Source organism: Hyalella azteca, unplaced genomic scaffold, assembly GCF_000764305.2.
Source record: "Hyalella azteca isolate HAZT.00-mixed unplaced genomic scaffold, Hazt_2.0.2 contig15625, whole genome shotgun sequence".
Lineage (NCBI taxonomy): Eukaryota > Metazoa > Arthropoda > Malacostraca > Amphipoda > Hyalellidae > Hyalella > Hyalella azteca.
In genome coordinates, this window is record NW_025945468.1 from 29,131 (window position 1) to 50,255 (window position 21,125).

Below are 21,125 nucleotides of genomic sequence, written 5' to 3' on the forward strand. Positions count from 1 at the left end.
AGCAATATCGTCGATGTTATTTTAAATTTTACAGTGTTTGTTTTTATGTTTACGTGTTGTAAAATTTTCTTCACGACTCAAGATGACGAAAAAAATATATGTTATAAAGAACTATAAATGCACGGTTTTTAAATATTGAATTAGAACGAGTTCGAGAATGAAGTCACAAGAAAAAAATAGGCTAGTTTCACATTTTTTCCACGCTCCTAAAATTATTTATGGCTGTCTTATATTTCAGTGAATTTTCCGTCCATTTCAAAAAGTCAATGAAAACGTCAAAAAAAAACTGATCGCATAATTTATTGATGTGAAATATTTCTTTATTGTTATGTAGGCGAGACATGCGAGATCATTGACCCGTATGATCACAAATAAAAAAGAAAATTGACCCGTGAGATAACGTGTCGGACATCCAAGTCTGAGTTCTGAAATCATGTTTTACGCGGATGTTCTTTCCGTAAACATTAAACTTGATCCGCACAGTAGACGTGAATGAAGATTGCGAAAACAGTCGAAAAATTCAGTGTGCTGAACGATTGAAATGCATTAATTTTTCTGGAAAAAACAGGATTCCTGTCTTTAAATTGCAGGACTGCTAAATAGAGTTTTTATTGCTAGTGAATTTTGCAATCATTTACACGTTAGGTCAATGTACATCTTGACATAATTTTTAATAAAGAATGAATGCCCCGAGAATTAATTTAATAAAATCTACATGGTAAAAAGACCCTCCATGTTTTTTTTATCAAAAACGAACTGCGTTTTGCTCAAAAAATTAGGCAATTATGGCCGGCTAACGCGTTTTTATCTCCAGTCTTCATAGAAAATATTCCAAAATGAAAGGCATCGCTAGTGCTAAAATTGAATTTCGCTCCATTTAATCCGTATCATTTTTTCAAATTCTATCTCAAATTTTACACGTGATCCGAATGTATTTTATAACCTATACACGGCCTGACCTTACTTTAAACTTTTCAATATTCCATTAGCAACATTTCCGCCATCAGATTCACTAAATTTTCTGACAATTTTTTTCTTATTTTCGATTTCGAAGAGATAAGTTCAATTTAAGTTATAAAATGTCATCGGAAAAGAGGTCATAAAGTCAGAATGGAAGATTCTTTCGTTGCAGCTGTTAATATTATCACTTAATTGGTCGAATTTCTTTATTCTTATAGCGGGTAATATTTTCCAACTTGTTACGAGTCTGGCAATAACTTTAGCTATAGAGTGAAGCCGTTGACAACTGGACACGTGACTCGATCTTATTTACAAAGAAATTGTTGATTGTTGAACACATCTCATGATACCCGCTACCTGCTCACAAAATTCCGGAAATGAGAGCAAATTTCTTGTTTGTAGTCGGCTATATTCATATAAAATCTCTAAACAGTAAAAATATTTCATGATGAAAACGTCTAATTACGAAATATGAAATCTGTGTTTAAAAAATTTTCTTGGAATAAATTTTCTGCAGATATAATCAAATATTATTAGGAAACGAATGATTTCCAGTTAATAATTTCGTTCACTACGAAAATTATTTTATATCATTTTCTTGCTTTTCAATGCATAGCTTATATGTATAAGAGAATCCGAAACAATTTTGTGACGGGAAATATAATATTTTGAATAAAATTTGTAGCTAAGATGAGAATAGTAATATTTACAACAATAATTTTGACTACCGTTGATATAATTTTAAATAACTGGTGACTAATATTATGCATGCTAATAATTGTTTTAATTCTATCCCAGCACTTGTGCTTGATACGAACTTCGAAAATCTACTGGTAGAGCCTGCTTGTAAAAGTATTGTTAGTGTATTTTAAAAATATAATTTTAATCTCTTATAGATTTAACATTTGATTGTTTTACTTATTATTGCAATTTTTAAAGTTGTATTATTTAGTTGTATGACCTTACTTTTTATTTATAATTACAATTTTTCAGGAGGGCCAGTAAGATGACGGACCTACAAATATTGGACACGCTTCTGGCTCAATATGACCGTCGGGCAACTCCGTCCAATCAGTGGAGTGAGTTTTAAATATAAGATTTTATTTAATTTTTATTTTTTCGACTTTTTTTATTCGTATCTAAAATGCTTGCATTATTTATGTATGTTTATTTGTCCAAACCGTAATGGATAAAAGTTATCGGAAAATCGGCGCCTAAGTTATTTTTATAATAAATTCCGTTGATTTTGAAATATTTTAACGAAATTATGGTATCGGGGCAGTGTTTGTTTGAAGGAATTGCTACTCTTAATAGAAACAGGAGAGATTTTAAGGGTATCTGACCAGTCAAAACGAATTTTAAATCATAATTTCTCATTCGCCCGGGCCAGATTTGTTTTCAGCTTCAAAATAAATACTTACATGTGACCAACACGAAATAAATTATTCATTCTTCATTTGTTTATGATGGTTGTCACAATTTCGCGCAATAGATGGAAAATTATTGTATCCTACCAATTGAAAGAAAGTTTAATTTTCGGTTTGAATATGAAAACAAAATGATAATCCGACATTTTTCGCCGCAAAGACTTCGGAGGCCTTTGATGAGGGCCTCAAATGATGTTTTCGGTTTCGTCAGCCGAACGATGAGGAAACGAAGCAAATTAACGCTTATAAAAGGAGCTGCGCAAGCACGAAAATATCACACTAAGCGTTCAAAATAAATCACCTCTGCTCATTTAACCGTACAAACATTTGCCTTTGTTAGGGGAAAATGTTGAGTAACTTTAGTTATTCATATTCCTTTTCGATTATTCGCATCAATTATTTTCAGTTTTTTGTGTCTCGTGACCGCATTCACTCCTTTGTAGGGAATTTGGATTTTTTATTCGAGCCGCGGCCCAGAATGATGTGAAAATTTTCGCGATAAGTGCATGAATTGCATATATCAATGGTGGCGTAATTTTGCTTCTTATTTTTTTCTATAATAAGTACTTTGAATATCGTTGACTTCTGATCATTTCGAAAAATTGGGAAAATTACTTTGCCTACACTCATTAATCAAAAATCGGATAAGAATTCCTAGCTTGTGTTTCTGCTCAATAAAAGTATCGGTCGCAAGCTCTAAAAATCAAACGTATTTCTTTCGAATTTTTCTCTAGAATTTTCTATGAAAACCATTTTTGCTTTCGATGAAACTAAGTCCTCTAAAGTGAATAAAAATGCTCATTTATGAATAATATTCCAAAGATATTTTTCAGAAACTGTGTTCTCATTAATTTTACATTGGATAATGGTGAAGAAAGAATGAGAATATTCAGTTGTTTTATAAACTTTTTCTTACTAGACAACGCAACGGTGGTTGACTGCGAGCTCTACATTCGCAGCTTCGGCTCTATTGACCCTTCTTCGATGGTGAGATTACTTTCTTATTTAGTGTCTATTTTTATTATTATCTATTGTTACTCACTTTCCAAGTGTCTATTGTTATTATTATCTACTATTACTCTCTTTCTAGGTGTCTATTGTTTTCATTACCTATTATTAATCTATTTCTTAGTGTCTATTTTTATTATTATCTACTATTACTCTCTTTCTAAATGTCTATTGTTATTATTATCTACTATTACTACCTTTCTAGGTGTCTATTGTTAGTATTACCTATTACTACTCTCTTCCCAAGTGTCTATTGCTATTTTCACCTATTGCTACTCACTTTCTAAGTGCTAACTAAACCCAATAAACTAACTAAAAGCTAACCCAATAAGCTAACTAAAATCTACTACAAAAGTTACACACAATCGTAATTTGGTAATGATCAAATATAAATCAGAAGAACACGCAACTATAATACGATAGAAAAATCATAACCCAAAAATCTTTGATTAAAAATTTTGGAAACTGCATTGAACATTTTTTATAGTAATTCTATGACATATTTCCTCAAAGCTTCGACTTAATTAGAAGCAGAATTAAATGCACGAATGTTATTAACATTTTTATAGGCTAAATACCGCCACAATTTCGGCCCTGAATCTCTTACGCTAAACCAGCGTGACATCACAAGGAAAAATTTTTGCAGCCCCGTCAAAATTTTGAGAATTTGATGTTTAGTTCGGGCTTGGGAGTTTACCGAATATTTTAATATTTTACTGACTTTGAATATTTGCTTCTAAATGACATGACATTTTTTATTGATTGCTAATTAATCTGCGCAATTATTTCATTTATTATTCATAATGATTTACTTGAGCCTTTTTAATATACCATCATTTATTTGTTCATCAGGACCGCCAGTCGTATGTTTGTTTGATTCGAGTTATCGCAGTGACTGCAGTGCAAGTGTAATCATACTGTTATTTCCTCACCTCTAGTATTCAAAAGATTTCTATTTTGATCTGTTAACCAAATTCGAATATTATAAATTGAAGGCTGATCTACGGTTGNCTACGAAACTAGACACAGTGATGCACACGTGAGAGGCAGTATTGATTTCTTCACTATCGAATTTTGATGAAAATGCGGCGTTTTAGCAGCCAAAAACCTTGCTGAACATTTCCGAGAAAGCAATTTGATCATGACTATCCGTTGATGAATAATTTACTGTTTATTAGCGATTCTTTCAAGGTAAAATAGACAAACGAGCGCAGGTCGAATTGCCTCTCAAGGACCTATAAGCGATTTATAGGAACAGTACAGGGATCATTTTACATAGCAAAATTTAGAAGCGGACATGACTCTGCGATAGGAATCGCTTTGGACTCGGGGGTTGCGAAAATCTATGTATGTTTAGGCTGGGCTTGAAGTGCAGCCTTTATGTAACCTGCAAGCTCGACATGACTCGGCTTCAGTTAACCCTTGTTAATCTCTCGATACACTATAAATTCCGAAATTAGATTATGACCGGAAGCTGATTTCCATCGGGGTATCATGCAGACCCAAGATAATATATGTAGCGACCCATAGGCAGGAGCCTTCGCGTGACCCGAATTATGTTAAAATCTGGGATACGGTTTCATTTTCGTTTAACGAAATTTAATTTAATGCGGCGTTGACTTGGAAGTAAATGCACGGGATTTTGACGAATCCAAGCCTAAAATTTCAATAACTAAATTTAGTTTCTTAAAAAATATGTATCTCTTTCATCAAAATCTATCTGCACCTACACCATACCGTCTTGATATTTACATTTGAATGAATTAAAGGCACATTTCCATTTCCATTTCCAATTCACAGCTGGCCATCTAGCTACGCAGTAAAAAACATAATAGCGGTTTCAGCGTTTACTAGGCCATATAGACCTGTCGCCGATTCTGAACATCGCAGAACATCCACAGCTTGTTGCGGTCTCGAACTCACAACTCACAACTCACTGATTCAAATTCTGCTGTGCTTAATTAACCGCCCGGTCTCCTTGCCGATTCTGACTAGAAACTAGCGCTTAGAGCTGGGATCGAACCCGCGCCTTTCTGCGCCAATCTTGGTACTCTGAACTTTAACCACTGGGCCACCCTGCCCACCACTATAATATATGTTAATACATTACAGGACTATCACGTAGACTTATACCTACGACAAACCTGGGTTGACCAACGCCTCAACCACGTCGACATCGACCAGCCGCTGGATCTGAACGACCCGAACTTGGTGAAGGCGATCTGGAAGCCCGAGGTGTATTTTCCCAACGCTAAAGATGCAGAGTTTNATTCTATGCATTTTAGGGATATGTTGAGATAAAATCAGATCCAGGTATTTCAAAATGGCAATTTGTTCAAGAATCAATCTTACACTGCAATTTGTTTAGTTGGAGGCATTTTGAATTTTATTTTTCAGCCGGCCTAATCTTATCAAAACTCTAAAACAAGCTTCTTAATAGTGTCCGATTGTGCTGAATAATTTCCAGTGTATATTTTCCACAATTTGGTGCATTTTTTACGAATTTGATTAAATTCTACGAACGTCTCATGTCAACAGCAGACATGAACAATTCTCTGATCATTCATCATGATTTCATGGGTTTTAAATTGTCAAGTTATAGCATTGAAAAGAAGTGGCTGAACTCATCGAAATTTTATGGGAAAAATCTAATCTTAAAAATTTTCGAATACTGTAAAAGAAACTCTTGGGCATCCAGGAAGCTGGGTTCAATTGGAGAAATATCCAAAGTTACATTGCTGAACCATCAGATTAATCTTCGAACCACGGTGGCAAATTTTTAATTAATTTTGTATCCTCTAGTTTACATTCTCGCCCAATTAGAGAAATTGAAACTCAATCACCACGGAACATCGGATTTATTTTGGTCCCTCTAAAAAGTTTCACTCCTCTCCCCAGCAAAAGCGGATCGTTGTGGCTCACACTCTAGTTGAATAAACAACTTCAGAAGCCACTCCATTTGAATCAGCGTCTGAATTTCAGAGCATTCAAACTGAAATAATGAGGCTGTCCAAGAGATGCTTTCAAGCATACATGATGCCCTGGAAGGGAGGGATTTATATACTTGTAGTTGCCTGATAGGCTCTTTCGTTCTGCGTAGTTTTGTGTGATTATAAATTTGTTACATTTCTGAAGCACATATTCTCTTGCAAACGGACCATTGATATAGGATATAAGAATAAGGGTATATTACCAATTGCTTGGCATAAATTTTCCGTTATGGACAGCAAACAATGCTTATCACATCTTTAATGAGGTCTAGTAATTTTAAATGAGAACATATACTTGGTCCAATTTCATAAATACTCTCGAGTACGCATCACTAGAGCATAAAAATTTCCCAATAATTATCATTCGGGAATATCAAGTAAATATTTTCATTTTTAACCCAATCTCAACAAAAAACGTTATGAATAGTTAACAGAGTACAGAAAAAGTTAATACCGTCGTTTTAATATTAAAAATAATATTAAAATACGCAACACCTTGCTGTTTTCGTTGTCACCGAAAGTCTTCAAATAAGTGAAAACACCTATACTTTAGAAATGTTTTATTTTTTATTTTAGAAATGTTGCAAACAGAAAGTATTTTAGAAATGTTTTCGACTTTTACTGACGGTACAAAAGTGTAGCTTTTTGAATCGCACTGTCGCCAGCTGAGAATCTTTCATGTCAACCCAAGCTGTGGAGTCTGATCTCGATCGTGTTTTGTGTTTTTCGGTTCTGTTTTCGGCTCAAAGAAATTCCAAGAACAGAGTTTCTTGTGTTGTCGGAAATGTCGAATTTGATGAATGAATTGTTACATAGATTTGAATAGAGATAATTTGAGATCATTTTTGGCTATGAAAAATTCAATGATCATATATTTACTCACAGAAATTGAGATCACAATAGATAGATCCATTTGATTTCGTTCAAATGTTGTTGAAGTTTAAGCAAAAATTTCTTATTATTTTATCTAATTTTGTAGGTTGAAAGTGCTTTCCTAGTGTAACCTGTATCTCCAGATTATCACTAACCATCAAATCTTCTGACCATTCTACCCTTCTCTAAGGTTGAAGCTGCTCTTCTAGTGTAACCTCCCATTAAAATTTTACAGACATGGCAGCTTCTGATTTGGAGTACCAGAAGCTGGGGCGACTCTAAATTTTGTTAGGGCTGGGTCTCCAGATTATCACTAACCATCTAATATTCTAACCATTCTAACCTTCTCGAAGGTTGAAGCTGCTCTTCTCTTGTATGCTGGAGCTTTCAAAATTCCCTCTAGACGCCCAAATCTGCACCATGGAAGTGGCCAGCTGTGAGTGTTTTATTATTTCGAATAAATTTATTTCGTGAATATTATTGTGATTGTTCGCCCGTTTGATTGACACGTGTGATGGTCCAAAGTGACATTAGTGATACATTACATATTCATAAATATCCCTACATCATAAATTGGGTTCCGATAATGAACTTTACTAGCAATAACAAACCATTTTTCTGAATACTTTTATATTATTAGAGAATACTCGATTTGTGTCCAACATGAGATTTTAGTATCTCGTATTTTCACTTATTCTGGTAGAATGTTTTAACATTTTTCTCGCGTAATGTAACTTTTCAAAAGTAATCTTTTTAGATTTGAAATCTTTCAAAAGCATTCATTTTCTGGCAGCTGACCGGCCAAAAAAATTGATGTTATGCAGATGCAGATATCTATTCATCTCGAACTGCGAAAACATATTGAAATTTTTCGAAGAATGCAAATGCACTGAGCTAAATTTTAGATTTATGTTTTTATCGTTGCGAAGAAGGCAACAAATATGTGTGTATTCCCTTCATCGGCTAATGGAGTCTTTTTGTTTTACTTTGAACTACCACTTCATCAATAACAATTTCAGAATAGAATTTAAAAATTTTGACATTTTTTTATCAATTAGATAGAATTTTGTAATTTCAAGCTACGATGTGTGCATGATGAATATTTTTTGGTTTAATATTCACAGTTTCAAGGCACGATGTATGCATGATGAATCTTTTTTCTTGTTTCTAATATCGACCGTTTCAAGGTACGATGTGTGCATGATGAATCTTTTTTGGTCTAATATCCACAGTTTCAAGGTACGATTTCTGCATGATGAATTCTTTTTGCTCTAATATTCACAGCTTTGTGTTAGGGTGTAATTTTTAACATTTGTATATTGTATTATTGTGAGTTCGCCTGTCTCACGCTAGCCTTTTTGTATCTTAATATGATTTTGGTAATTTAAGTATTTCCTCGTTATTGTATTAGGTTTTGTCAAGTTTTCCCATGTTTAATTTAGCAGATTTCTCGCTGTGACAATGTGTCGTCAGTCAGTGGCGGGTTGTTCCGGGAGTCTTTTAGCAGTGTTACACGTGTGCGGACCTTTTAATCACGTTATGCTATTCGTGCCGCCCGAACACTTATTATCCGTGTAACTCTGTATGTTCTTTGAATAAAGCCTATTTACTCTTGATTGAACCACGTTTCCTTGAACCAACGGAACGAACGACCCGACAACAGCTTCAAGGTACGATATCTGCATGATTAAATTTTTTGGTCTAATATCCATAGTTTCAAGGTACGATGTGTGCATGATGAATTTTTTTGACTCTAATATCCACAGTTTCATGGTAAGATGTGCGCATGATAAATCTTTTTTGGTCTAATATCCACAGTTTCAAGGTACGATGTGTGCATGATAAATCTTTTTTTTTTGTCTAATATCCACAGTTTCAAGGTACGATGTGTGCATTATAAATCTTTTTTTTTTTTTGCTCTAATATCCACAGTTTCAAAGACGATGAAGGAGCTGGAGCTGCGCTGGAAAAGCGAGGACCCCATCAAAATGTACCGCGACCTCCGCATGCCGCAGTACGAGATCAACGCAATACGACCTTCCATCTGTAACGAGTCGTTTTACATCGGTAAACAAAACTACGAGTGGAATATGAAAATGAATAAAAATTCAATGAAACTCACAATTTTGTCCCCTAATGCACTCAAATTTGATATGAGATGTAAGCAATCTGGGAATTTTAGTACGCGTACAATTCAAATTGATTTACATCTCATTAAAATTTATAAATGGAAGCATCAGCGAAAAGTGGACGTTCTCCTGTGGGAGCTTCCATCAGATGTGTAAGAAACCAATTTCAGCAATACGATTTTTATGGATGGGATTTTGAATCCTCCTCCAAAAGGATTTTCAAGAGGCTAGTTAGGGGGTTAAAACATTCACTGTAGCTCACTGATTCATCATGGACTTCGATTTGAAGCATACGAATTAAAGAAGTTATTGGATTGATCATTTAAGCTCGTTTTGCATCGAAATTTATATATTAAAAATTTGTATTCATTTATACGGTATCAGTGTCTTGATGCAATTATTAAATTATTATTTTAGGCTTTTTTCGTTGCGGAGCATAAATTGTTAAAGCTACAACATCAATCTATTCAAAAGTCCACAGAAAGATGACATCAAATTTCAAACAGTCCAGATTCTTCTCCTTTTACGCATTGGCGAACTAAGCACAAATTAATGACCCTGCAGGGAATTATAGTTGCTTGGTGGCAGAGTTCAGCTTGCAGAGATCCATCGGCTTCTACCTGGTGCAGCTTTACCTGCCAACCATCCTTATTGTCGTGATATCCTGGGTCGGCTTCTGGATGGACGTGGACTCTGTACCTGGCCGTACAACTCTGGGGGTGACCACCCTGCTTGCCATGTCCACCAAGTCTTCAGGCGAGTGACCACCCTGCTTACAGTGTCCTCCAAGTCCTCAGGTGAGTGACCACCCTGCTTACAGTGTCCACCAAGTTCTTAGGTGAGTGGCCACCTTGCTTACAGTGTCCACCAAGTCCTCAGGTGACTGACCACTCTGCTTGCCATGTCCACCAAGTCCTCAGGCGAGTGACCACCCTGCTTACAGTGTCCAACTAGTCATAAAACAAGCTTGTAGATGTTATTGATGCCCACACCAGCTCTCGTCTTATTCTCAAGAATTTAAATCTATATATCTTGTCTAACTTTCTAAAGCCAAGGCCAAGCAGACCTAGAATTGGCCAAGCAGACCTAGAATTACTTTAAACCGAGTGTAGCGAATCATGGATAGAAGCCTAGATGGTCCCCAACTTTTGTTAGGGCCCTAATCAAAGTGTCATCGAAATATGCACTCCAGAGTGATTAACTTCAGGGTGAAAGTCTCTCTCGAAGCACTAGCGGTTTTCATTTCAATTCTATTGACTCACGAAATATTCGATTATCAGACTAGTCCGTTGAGTCATTTTAGTTTCAAAAATGTTAAATAATTATCTAGCAATGCAATCATAAATTAAACAATATAAGTCAATTACACTTCAATTTAGCAAGTTAGTGTATAGCTAAATATAAAACAAAATTATCGTTCATCGCACTCCCACTATTCCGTCATTCCTCAATAAGGTGCGCCATTAATGACTTAAGTAAGTCTTCCTTTAAGCTAAATTAATTATTTAATGAGGTTTATTGGCCGTATTATAATCCTGACTCGTGGTTATTCAAGAACCCCGACTCGACCAGCTTGTGAGGGATGCTCGGTTCTATAACAGATTATAGAATATGATGCGGGTGCTGATTTCCTGTATTAATATAGCAAGTAGATACGAGTGAAGTTGATCTGTATATGCTTCTAATTTATGTTTCATTGTCGCGATTGTGAGCCATAATTTCAAATTAAAATCCTATTGTCTATAAAAGAAGGTATGTCACATTTTCATTGTGAGAAATTACTCGATACTTTCATTGTAAGAATTACGCATCAAATCATTTATATGATTGTATCAACGTTTGATAAATTCACCGATATAAATTTCGTGTTTGTTACGTAAGATTATTAAATTTTGAAAATTTTAGAATTACGAGCGCCTCGAAAATGGATTTATATTGCTTAAGGTTAAATCTTTTCTGTAATTTTGCCTTATATAGTATAGTATAGTATAGTATAGTATAGTATAGTATAGTATAGTATAGTATAGTATAGTGTAGTATAGTATAGTATAGTATAGTATAGTATAGTATCTTCGGCATTTAAAGAATAGGCCTGGATAGGCCTGTCGCCGATTCATGTACTTTTCTTAGATTCATTTAATTTCGTTCAAATGTTGTTGAAGTTTAAGCAAAAATTTCTTATTATTTTATCTAATGTTGTAGGTTGAAAGTGCTTTTCTAGTGTAACCTGGATCTCCAGATTATCCCTAACCATCAAATATTCTGACCATTCTAACCTTCTCTAAGGTTGAAGCTGCTTTTCTAGTGTTACCTGGATATCCAGATTATCACTAACCATCTATAATCTTCTAACCATTCTACCCTTCTCTAAGGTTGAAGCTGCTCTGCTAGTGTAACCTCCCAGTAAAAATTTACAGACATGGCAGCTTCTGATTTGGAGTACCAGAAGCTGGGGCGACTCTAAATTTTATTACAGTGAAAATTTACAGACGCGGCAGCTTCTGATTTGGAGTACCAGAAGCTGGGGCGACTCTAAATTTTGTTAGGGCTGGGTCTCCAGATTATCACTAACCATCTTATGTCCATCTTGTCTTCTAACCATTCTACCCTTCTCTAAGGTTGAAGCTGCTCTTCTCTTGTATGCTGGAGCTTTCAAAATTCCCTCTAGACGCCCAAATCTGCACCATGGAAGTGGCCAGCTGTGAGTTTTTTATTATTTCAAATAAATTTATTTCATGAATATTACGGTGATTGTTCGCCCGTTTGATTGACATGCGTGATGGTCCAAAGTGACATTAGTAATACATTATATATTCATAAATTTCCCTGCATCATAAATGGGGTTCCGATAATGAACTTTACTCGCAATAACAAACCATTTTTTTCTGAATACTTTTATATTATTAGAGAATACTCGATTTGTGTCCAACATGAGATTTTATTTTAGTATCTTATGTTTTCACATATTCTAGCAGAATGTTTTAACATTTTTCTCATCTAATGAAAACTTCTAAAAGTAATCTTTCTTCATTTGAAATATTTCAAAAGCATTCATTTTCTGGCAGATGACCGGCCAAAAAAGGATGTTATGCAGATGCGGATATCTATTTAACTTTAACTGTGAAAACATATTGAAATTTTTCGAAGAATGCAAATGCACTGAGCTAAATTTTAGATTCAGGTTTTTGCCGTTGTGAGCAATGCAACGAATATATGAGTATTCCCTACATCGGCTAATGGAGTCTTTTCGTATTACTTTGAACTACCACTTTATCGACAACAATTTAATTGCGATAGAATTTTGTACTTTCAAGGTACGCTGTGTGCATGATGAATCTTTTTTGCGTCTAATATGAGTAATATCCATAGTTTCATGGTACGATGTCTGCATGATGAATCTTTTTTTGTTTCTAATATCCACAGTTTCAAGGTACGATTTGTGCATGATGAATATTTTTTGGTCTAATATCCACAGTTTCATGGTACGATGTCTGCATCATGAATCTTTTTTGTGTCTAATATCCACTGTTTCAGGGTAAGATGTGTGCATAATGAATTTTTTTTGTTGTAATGTCCACAGTTTCAAGGTACGATGTGTGCATGATGAATCTTTTTTGCTCTAATATCCACAGTTTCAAGGTACAATGTGTGCATGATGAATTTTTTTGGTCTAATATCGACAGTTTCAAAGTACGATGTGTGCATGATAAATCTTTTTTTTTTTTACTAATATCCACAGTTTCAAGGTACGATGTGTGCATGATGAATCTTTTTGTTCTAATATCCACAATTTCAAGGCCCGATGTGTGCATGATAAATCTTTTTTTTTTGACTAATATCCAAAGTTTCAAGGTCCGATATGTGCATGATGAATCTTTTCTGCTCTATTATCCACAGTTTCAAAGACGATGAAGGAGCTGGAGCTGCGCTGGAAAAGTGAGGACCCCATCAAAATGTACCGCGACCTCCGCATGCCGCAGTACGAGATCAACGCAATACGACCTTCCATCTGCAACGAGTCGTTTTACATCGGTAAGTGATATCCTGGGTCGGCTTCTGGATGGACGTGGACTCTGTACCTGGCCGTACAACTCTGGGGGTGACCACCCTGCTTGCCATGTCCACCAAGTCTTCAGGCGAGTGACCACCCTGCTTACAGTGTCCTCCAAGTCCTCAGGTGAGTGACCACCCTGCTTACAGTGTCCACCAAGTTCTTAGGTGAGTGGCCACCTTGCTTACAGTGTCCACCAAGTCCTCAGGTGACTGACCACTCTGCTTGCCATGTCCACCAAGTCCTCAGGCGAGTGACCACCCTGCTTACAGTGTCCAACTAGTCATAAAACAAGCTTGTAGATGTTATTGATGCCCACACCAGCTCTCGTCTTATTCTCAAGAATTTAAATCTATATATCTTGTCTAACTTTCTAAAGCCAAGGCCAAGCAGACCTAGAATTGGCCAAGCAGACCTAGAATTACTTTAAACCGAGTGTAGCGAATCATGGATAGAAGCCTAGATGGTCCCCAACTTTTGTTAGGGCCCTAATCAAAGTGTCATCGAAATATGCACTCCAGAGTGATTAACTTCAGGGTGAAAGTCTCTCTCGAAGCACTAGCGGTTTTCATTTCAATTCTATTGACTCACGAAATATTCGATTATCAGACTAGTCCGTTGAGTCATTTTAGTTTCAAAAATGTTAAATAATTATCTAGCAATGCAATCATAAATTAAACAATATAAGTCAATTACACTTCAATTTAGCAAGTTAGTGTATAGCTAAATATAAAACAAAATTATCGTTCATCGCACTCCCACTATTCCGTCATTCCTCAATAAGGTGCGCCATTAATGACTTAAGTAAGTCTTCCTTTAAGCTAAATTAATTATTTAATGAGGTTTATTGGCCGTATTATAATCCTGACTCGTGGTTATTCAAGAACCCCGACTCGACCAGCTTGTGAGGGATGCTCGGTTCTATAACAGATTATAGAATATGATGCGGGTGCTGATTTCCTGTATTAATATAGCAAGTAGATACGAGTGAAGTTGATCTGTATATGCTTCTAATTTATGTTTCATTGTCGCGATTGTGAGCCATAATTTCAAATTAAAATCCTATTGTCTATAAAAGAAGGTATGTCACATTTTCATTGTGAGAAATTACTCGATACTTTCATTGTAAGAATTACGCATCAAATCATTTATATGATTGTATCAACGTTTGATAAATTCACCGATATAAATTTCGTGTTTGTTACGTAAGATTATTAAATTTTGAAAATTTTAGAATTACGAGCGCCTCGAAAATGGATTTATATTGCTTAAGGTTAAATCTTTTCTGTAATTTTGCCTTGATCCTTCCTGTTTAATTTTTATGATAAGCCAAAGCCACGTGATTTATTATTAGTAGACAAAGGAATATTTTTTCCGTTTTTATCTTGTCTTGTTTTTGGTATTTTATAACAGTTCCTGCTGATGTCGTTGAGCTTGTTAACTATAACGATGAAACTTGCATTAATGAGAAATCTTCACTAAAAGAAATTAATCTCTAGGTCATGAGCGTTTTTTTCGCGATATTTATTTTATTTGTAAATTTTATTTATTTTTTCTCCTGAAATTCTGAACAAGTTCAGTTTCCGTATTATCTCATTATTTTTAGGGCATTTATATGCAGGTTCTCAGAAATTTCCGGTGCTAACGTTTTTTTAAGAAATTATTTGTGATATTTACGGACTCATATAATATTCAAATGCTTGTCATGCATAGCATGCTTATTAACTGATTATTTTAGCTGCTGTTCGTGCTTATTTAACGATGGTTTTACATGCAGATATCCAGGAAGGCCTGCCTCAAGTTTCCTACGTGAAGGCCATAGACGTTTGGATGGGAGCTTGCACTGGTGAGCTGGAAAATGTTCTTATTATTGATGTTATTATTATTATTCTTATTAATATTAATATTATTATTATTATTATCATACTATTATTCTTGTTATTTTATTATACTTATTATTATTATTTTGAACTGATTAATTGTTATCATACTGCTTTTTGCGCTAGATGTTCCTCGGCCTAGCCTTAAAAATATATTTGTTTAGCACTCACTCCAAACAAAGAAAATTTTAAACGGATTATATCGTCCTTTAAGTGGCGTATATATTGATAGTTAAATTTACATCAGTTACACGGATGAAAAATTTAACACTTCAAGATGGAAACTGAAATAAAAATTTCAGTGTTTGACTTCAATTGGAAACAGGACACACAATGAGAACTCTGTTAATTTTTCATGCATGGCCTAAATATTTTTAACAGACTTTAGAAAAGTTTCAAGTTTCAAAAATCTGAAAGAATTTTTTGTGAGTATCAACGCATGTCAATCAATCTTGGTCAGTTCGGTTTCCGATTTTGGTCGTTACTGCCGTCAATTTTTGACGGAGTCCGATGTCATGCCGAGCATTTGTCTCACCAGCTGTTCAAACCTCGCCCACATAAAACAAATGCAGCGTAAAAGATACGCATGAATTGTGACCATAAACTTTATCGAATAAGGTTATGAGGGCGATTTATTGCGGATAGATGCATGCGCATACTTGATATAGAGGTAAGACAAATATATTTTTTAATATATCATAACTTTAAATCACAGTTAGGCATTTTGTTTCTCTGCTTGTATAATGCAAATGAAAGCACGTTTAAATAATTTTGAAGCTACATTTCAAAGGAACTCTTCATATAATTTATTTATTTTTACAGATGTACAACGAAATATATGAATCAAGTAGTTTTGTAATAATCAAGTATACCAGAAGTTACTTAGAGAAACGTTCATATAAAAACAGTCTCTATTAGTGAAATGAAGGTTCATAATCGCCTAAAATTCCGAAGTTAGATATTTTGGAATCCTATAAGTAATAACATAGGATACATTGCCGCGAGCAGAAAGGATACAGAACATTTGAAACAGAGCGTCAGCTTCTAAAAAAAATAATCTAAAAATTGCTTTGCAAATAAACTATCACAGAAAAAACTATTTAATTATTATGTACAATCAAACAGTAACTCGCACAAATAAATTCAAAAAAACTGATAACTAGAAGTTTATTAGTTATTGGTTGAACAACTCATGGCAGAAGATTGATTTTTTTGGACGAAGTATATTCTGAAATAAATTAATTTCGACAAAGATAAAAATTGTGCATGAAAGCGTTTGCCCAAGAGTACACAATAAAACTAACTTTCAATTATTTACGCATCTAAAGTAATTACATTACAAGAATAAAAGACTTTGCACTTTAAGCCTCTTCAATAAATCCGTACGTAAACAACTCTCGAATGCATACTCAAAAAGGCCCTCATGAATCCCTGGTGGAAAATAAAGCTCGAGAGCAAAGGGACTTTAAGAAGCAACAGACACTCTCTGTGAGTGTGTGGGATTGAGATTCCAGCTCCCCTTTATATGCAAAGCTACCGAGACTGACCGTTTGCTCGAGCGTTCATTTCCTAAGCGGCCGTCTTTTATTTCCATTCTACCCTAATAGTTAATTTAGATTTCCATTTTTTATTAAGCTTAAACTTCCGTATACCCTACCGGTAAATTTCTCATTACACTCACAATCATGATGAAAAAAGTTATTGCACTCGTATTCAAAGGAATAATGGATGACCAATATTACTCGATTAACATTACAATATTTAAAAACCTACAAACGCCCTTACAAGCCCCTTATCTCCACACTAAAAAAAATTAATAGGTTATTTTGTTCAAATTGTAATACATACTCTTCACGTAGCAATGATACCCTCTTTTGCCAGGGGCTAACTGGATCAGAGTGACACACTCCTTTGGAAAGGAAAAAGTGTATCGCTTTCAGTACCAAGTCTCGCTTATTCGTTTGGTTTCTGCAACCTGTGACAATTATATCCTTCCTTGCATTCAAAGGATCAATATATAACCATAATTAATCGATTAGCATTGCAAAACACAAAAACCTCTCAAAAGTTCCACCATCGAAACTCTTTTCCCCAGCGTACGTGTTGTGAACCCTTTAATAATGATTTCCTTACTTGCATTCAAAGGATCAATAGTTAGCCATTATTAATCAATTGGCCTTACAAAATAATACAAAAGTTCCACCAGCGAACCCATTTTCCCCAGCATTCGTGTTCTGCACCATATAATAATTACATCCTTCTTAACATTCAAGGGATCAATAGATAATCATAATTAATCGATTCTCATTGCAAACAATAAAAAACATACAAAAGTTCCACCATCGAACCTCTTATCTCCAGCGTTCGTGTTCTGCGCCCTGTAATAATGATACCCTTCTTTGCATTCAAGGCATCAATAGATGATCATAATTAATCAATTGGCCTTACAAAACCATACAAAAGTTCCACCATCCAACCTTTTATCCCCAGCATTCGAATTCTGAATCCTATAATAATTATATCCTTCCTTGCATTCAAAGGATCAAAAGGCAAGCATAATCAATCTATTGACATTTCAATACACAAAAACCATACAAAAGTTCCACCAGCGAACCTATTTTCCCCAGCGTTCGTGTTATGTGCATTGTAATAATGATATCATTTTCATTCAAAAGACAAATAGATAACCATATCTAATCGATTGGCATTGCAAGGCACAAAACCATACAAAAGTTTCACCATCGAACCTCTCATCTCCCAGCGTTCGTGTTCTGCGCGCTGTTGGAGTTTACCCTCGTGAACTACATGTGGCGTAAGCGACCCCAGCCCAAACTGCCGAACCTGTTCGGACTGAACGGCAGTCGCGTGGCTGGACGCTCGGGTGGCGATATCTGTACCAGCTGCAAGGAGAAGAAGGGCAACGAGGGCAACGACTCGGCAATCTTCCCGTCTCCTAACATCGCTGTGAGTAGAACTGCATTCTTACGATTGTATACAAGGATAACAGTGTTTATGTTGTTCAAATAGATAGGAAAAAGATCATTTAGTGTTTTTTAGCGCATTTTCTCATTTATTGAAAAGAAGGCGATATTGTGCTCGCCTGTTCCGTCCGTCCGTCTGTCTGTCCGTCCGTGACTTCACGTTTTCGTCGTCGAGAAAATGCGCTCTCTGTCACTCACTGCAGTGAGTACTGAGTTATATTTTCTATTAAACTGAGACCGTTTTATTGATGACCAGATGAGATGACCAGCATCTCTGTTATTATGGTTACATATTTATGATATATGTCGCAGCACTTCTGACAGGTGAGCATCAGTGTCATCTTACGGCTGAAATTAATGACTTCACGGCTCAATTTATTTCCATTTATTAGTTACGAGTAATCTCAGAGGAAAAAAGGAAGACCCCAATAATTTTGCGACGGTCAGCCAGCCCTAAAACGCCGTTCAAACAAATGTTTTTAACTATAATTTTTCAAGCCGTGGATGATATCGCATTCGAAAAAATATGGCATTCGTAAGATATTTGATATCGCATTCGTAAGAAAAAAACTTTGCAGATTTGTAAGCAAGTCATCTTTGAATCAACATACAAACTCAAATCAACATTTCCAATCTCGGCACAATAATATTTCAATTGGATAAGATCGTCGACTGATTTACTGATTGCGACTTTCTTTGCATTATTCAGCTGAGCAGCGCCACAATAATATTTCTGTTGGTTGAGATTTTCGATTGATTTATTTATAACGATTTTGTTTGCATTATTCAGCTGAGCAGCAAGCTAACGGACGAAGCTCTAGCTGCTCTGCCCCTGCAGCTCGTGGCCAGCCTCGCCAACAACTCCAAGAGACGCGTGCACGCCATCGACTCCAACTGCCGTTTGCTGTTCCCGCTCAGCTTCATGTTCTTCAACGTCATCTACTGGTGTTATTACCTGCTCTAAGATTGATGTTATTACCTGCTTTAAGATTGGTGTTTTTACCTTGTAAGACGAATTCGTCACACCAGGGCTTAAAGGGTTAAGATTGGTGCTATTATACCTGCTTACCTGCTTTAAGATTATTGGTGTTATTACCGGCTTTAAGAAACAAGTTCTAAGGTTTTTGACTTGAAATGTGAGTTTATGATGTATACAGTTTAAGACAACGATTATATTTGTTGTGATGAATAAGTGGTTCATCACCACCGGTTTATTGGAAATCAAATATGGCACATTCGGTAAGATCGCTTCAGCCGAACATGGGATGACTTCAATCAAACTCTCCACATGGTATTATTTTCCATGCGGTACATATATTTCATTTATAGAAAAACTTGTATTTTCAACGTATCTCCAGCGCTAATTAGTTTTGGATAGTCAACCTGCACCTCCCCATCGAATTTTTTCGGGGAGACGCTTAATGAAAGTATGACATGGCAGTATTTTTCCAGCGTTGTGAGGTGTTTTTTGTCTGTCATTTATAATTTCTTGACATGTTTACAAGGAAAGTTGTCTTCAAGCAACGAAAGGCTGGAGACCTCTGGCTTAAAGTGTTATAACTCACACTGTTGTAAGTATATGTACTATATTTAATGAGATTATTTCACTTTTTTATACCTCTATTTGTGCAATTGAAATGAATCATGAGAGGATTGTGAGCCTAGTGTATTGTTGAAAATGGAGTCAAAGGCGACCTGAACTTTAGTTGAAATTTTGGCCCACCAAAGCTCACATAAAACTGTGGTCATAAGCTGCATGGATTTATGTAATTTTTTCATTCACGACATAAATAAAAAAAAAAACATTTATATCTTTGTTTAATTTGTTAAATAAATATCCGTCAGTATAACGTTGGAAGCAAACGTAATAATAACGTCAAACGCTCAGCAGAATGAAGCCTGACAGAACGCAGCAGACGTTGAAATTAGTTCACTCTCATTGCACAGCATCTCATAATGAACTGTTATATTTGTTCTCTCGCCGTTTTATGACTACCCATTCTTCTTCTTTTTATAAATGTGCTGTTTTGGCTCAATATTGTTCTAATTTCAGAGAATAATTACGCAGTGAGGGAACACTTCTTACACCAGAGTTTTAAATGGAATCTAGGTTTTATTCCGTTTTAATACCGGAAAAAACTTTTTATTCTTTAACGTACAATTCCGATGTTTTGACCATCGCACCCATGCTGTAGAAGAAATTAAAATTCATATATTTAGGCATTCAATAGTTAAGTGCTCGGGCAATCTATCAAAGATAGTGTCGTTCATATTCCTTTGATTTCCAGCAGATGATGGCAGTGCACATTACGATAATGCGCATTGATGCGCGCGTCACTATTTAAAGCTATAATAACAATTGCGATTGTGGGAATGCCTGTAATTTATTAGATAACGTGGTTACTTTATCTCCTGTATATATAACCATTATTGACTTTTTATTTTAGTGGATCATGCTTATCACGTTACTTGATGCAGCGATCTCTGCTCCTCGATCGCCGGCAAGGCAGCCTCAATTTTTACAGCGGCCTAAATTTTTTAACTTTTCCCCATAACAGTTACGTGCTTATGTAAGAGGATGACTTCATGATTTCTGGTATGGTTTTTATTGGCCTCGGCATTTAAAATTGCACCTAAGAAAAATCAAATATTTTGATTTTGAGTTTGGTTTACCAAGCGACTCACAGTCATGATGAAGTGGATCGACAAGATGCATTTAAATGAAGTTCGCAAATGAAAATGGCAAATAAGGTCTGAGTTTACTTTTAGCATATGACCCCACGTTTTACGCGAACAATGAAGTTGGAAGGTTAATTGTGCAATCGT

The 21,125-nt window shown here is 35.4% G+C and overlaps 1 protein-coding gene across 1 annotated transcript; it reads left to right on the forward strand.

Annotated features, from left to right (window-relative positions):
- Positions 1 to 1,953: 1,953 nt before the first annotated feature.
- Positions 1,954 to 18,204, forward strand: LOC108668578 (glycine receptor subunit alpha-2-like; the record flags this gene model as incomplete). Its single annotated transcript, XM_018155820.2, has 8 exons — positions 1,954 to 2,039; positions 3,307 to 3,374; positions 5,508 to 5,659; positions 7,612 to 7,694; positions 9,191 to 9,325; positions 9,952 to 10,143; positions 15,216 to 15,284; positions 18,080 to 18,204. Coding segments are annotated over 8 exons (910 nt in total), but the record flags the coding sequence as incomplete, so codon positions are not given.
- Between the last annotated feature and the right edge of the window lie 2,921 nt (positions 18,205 to 21,125).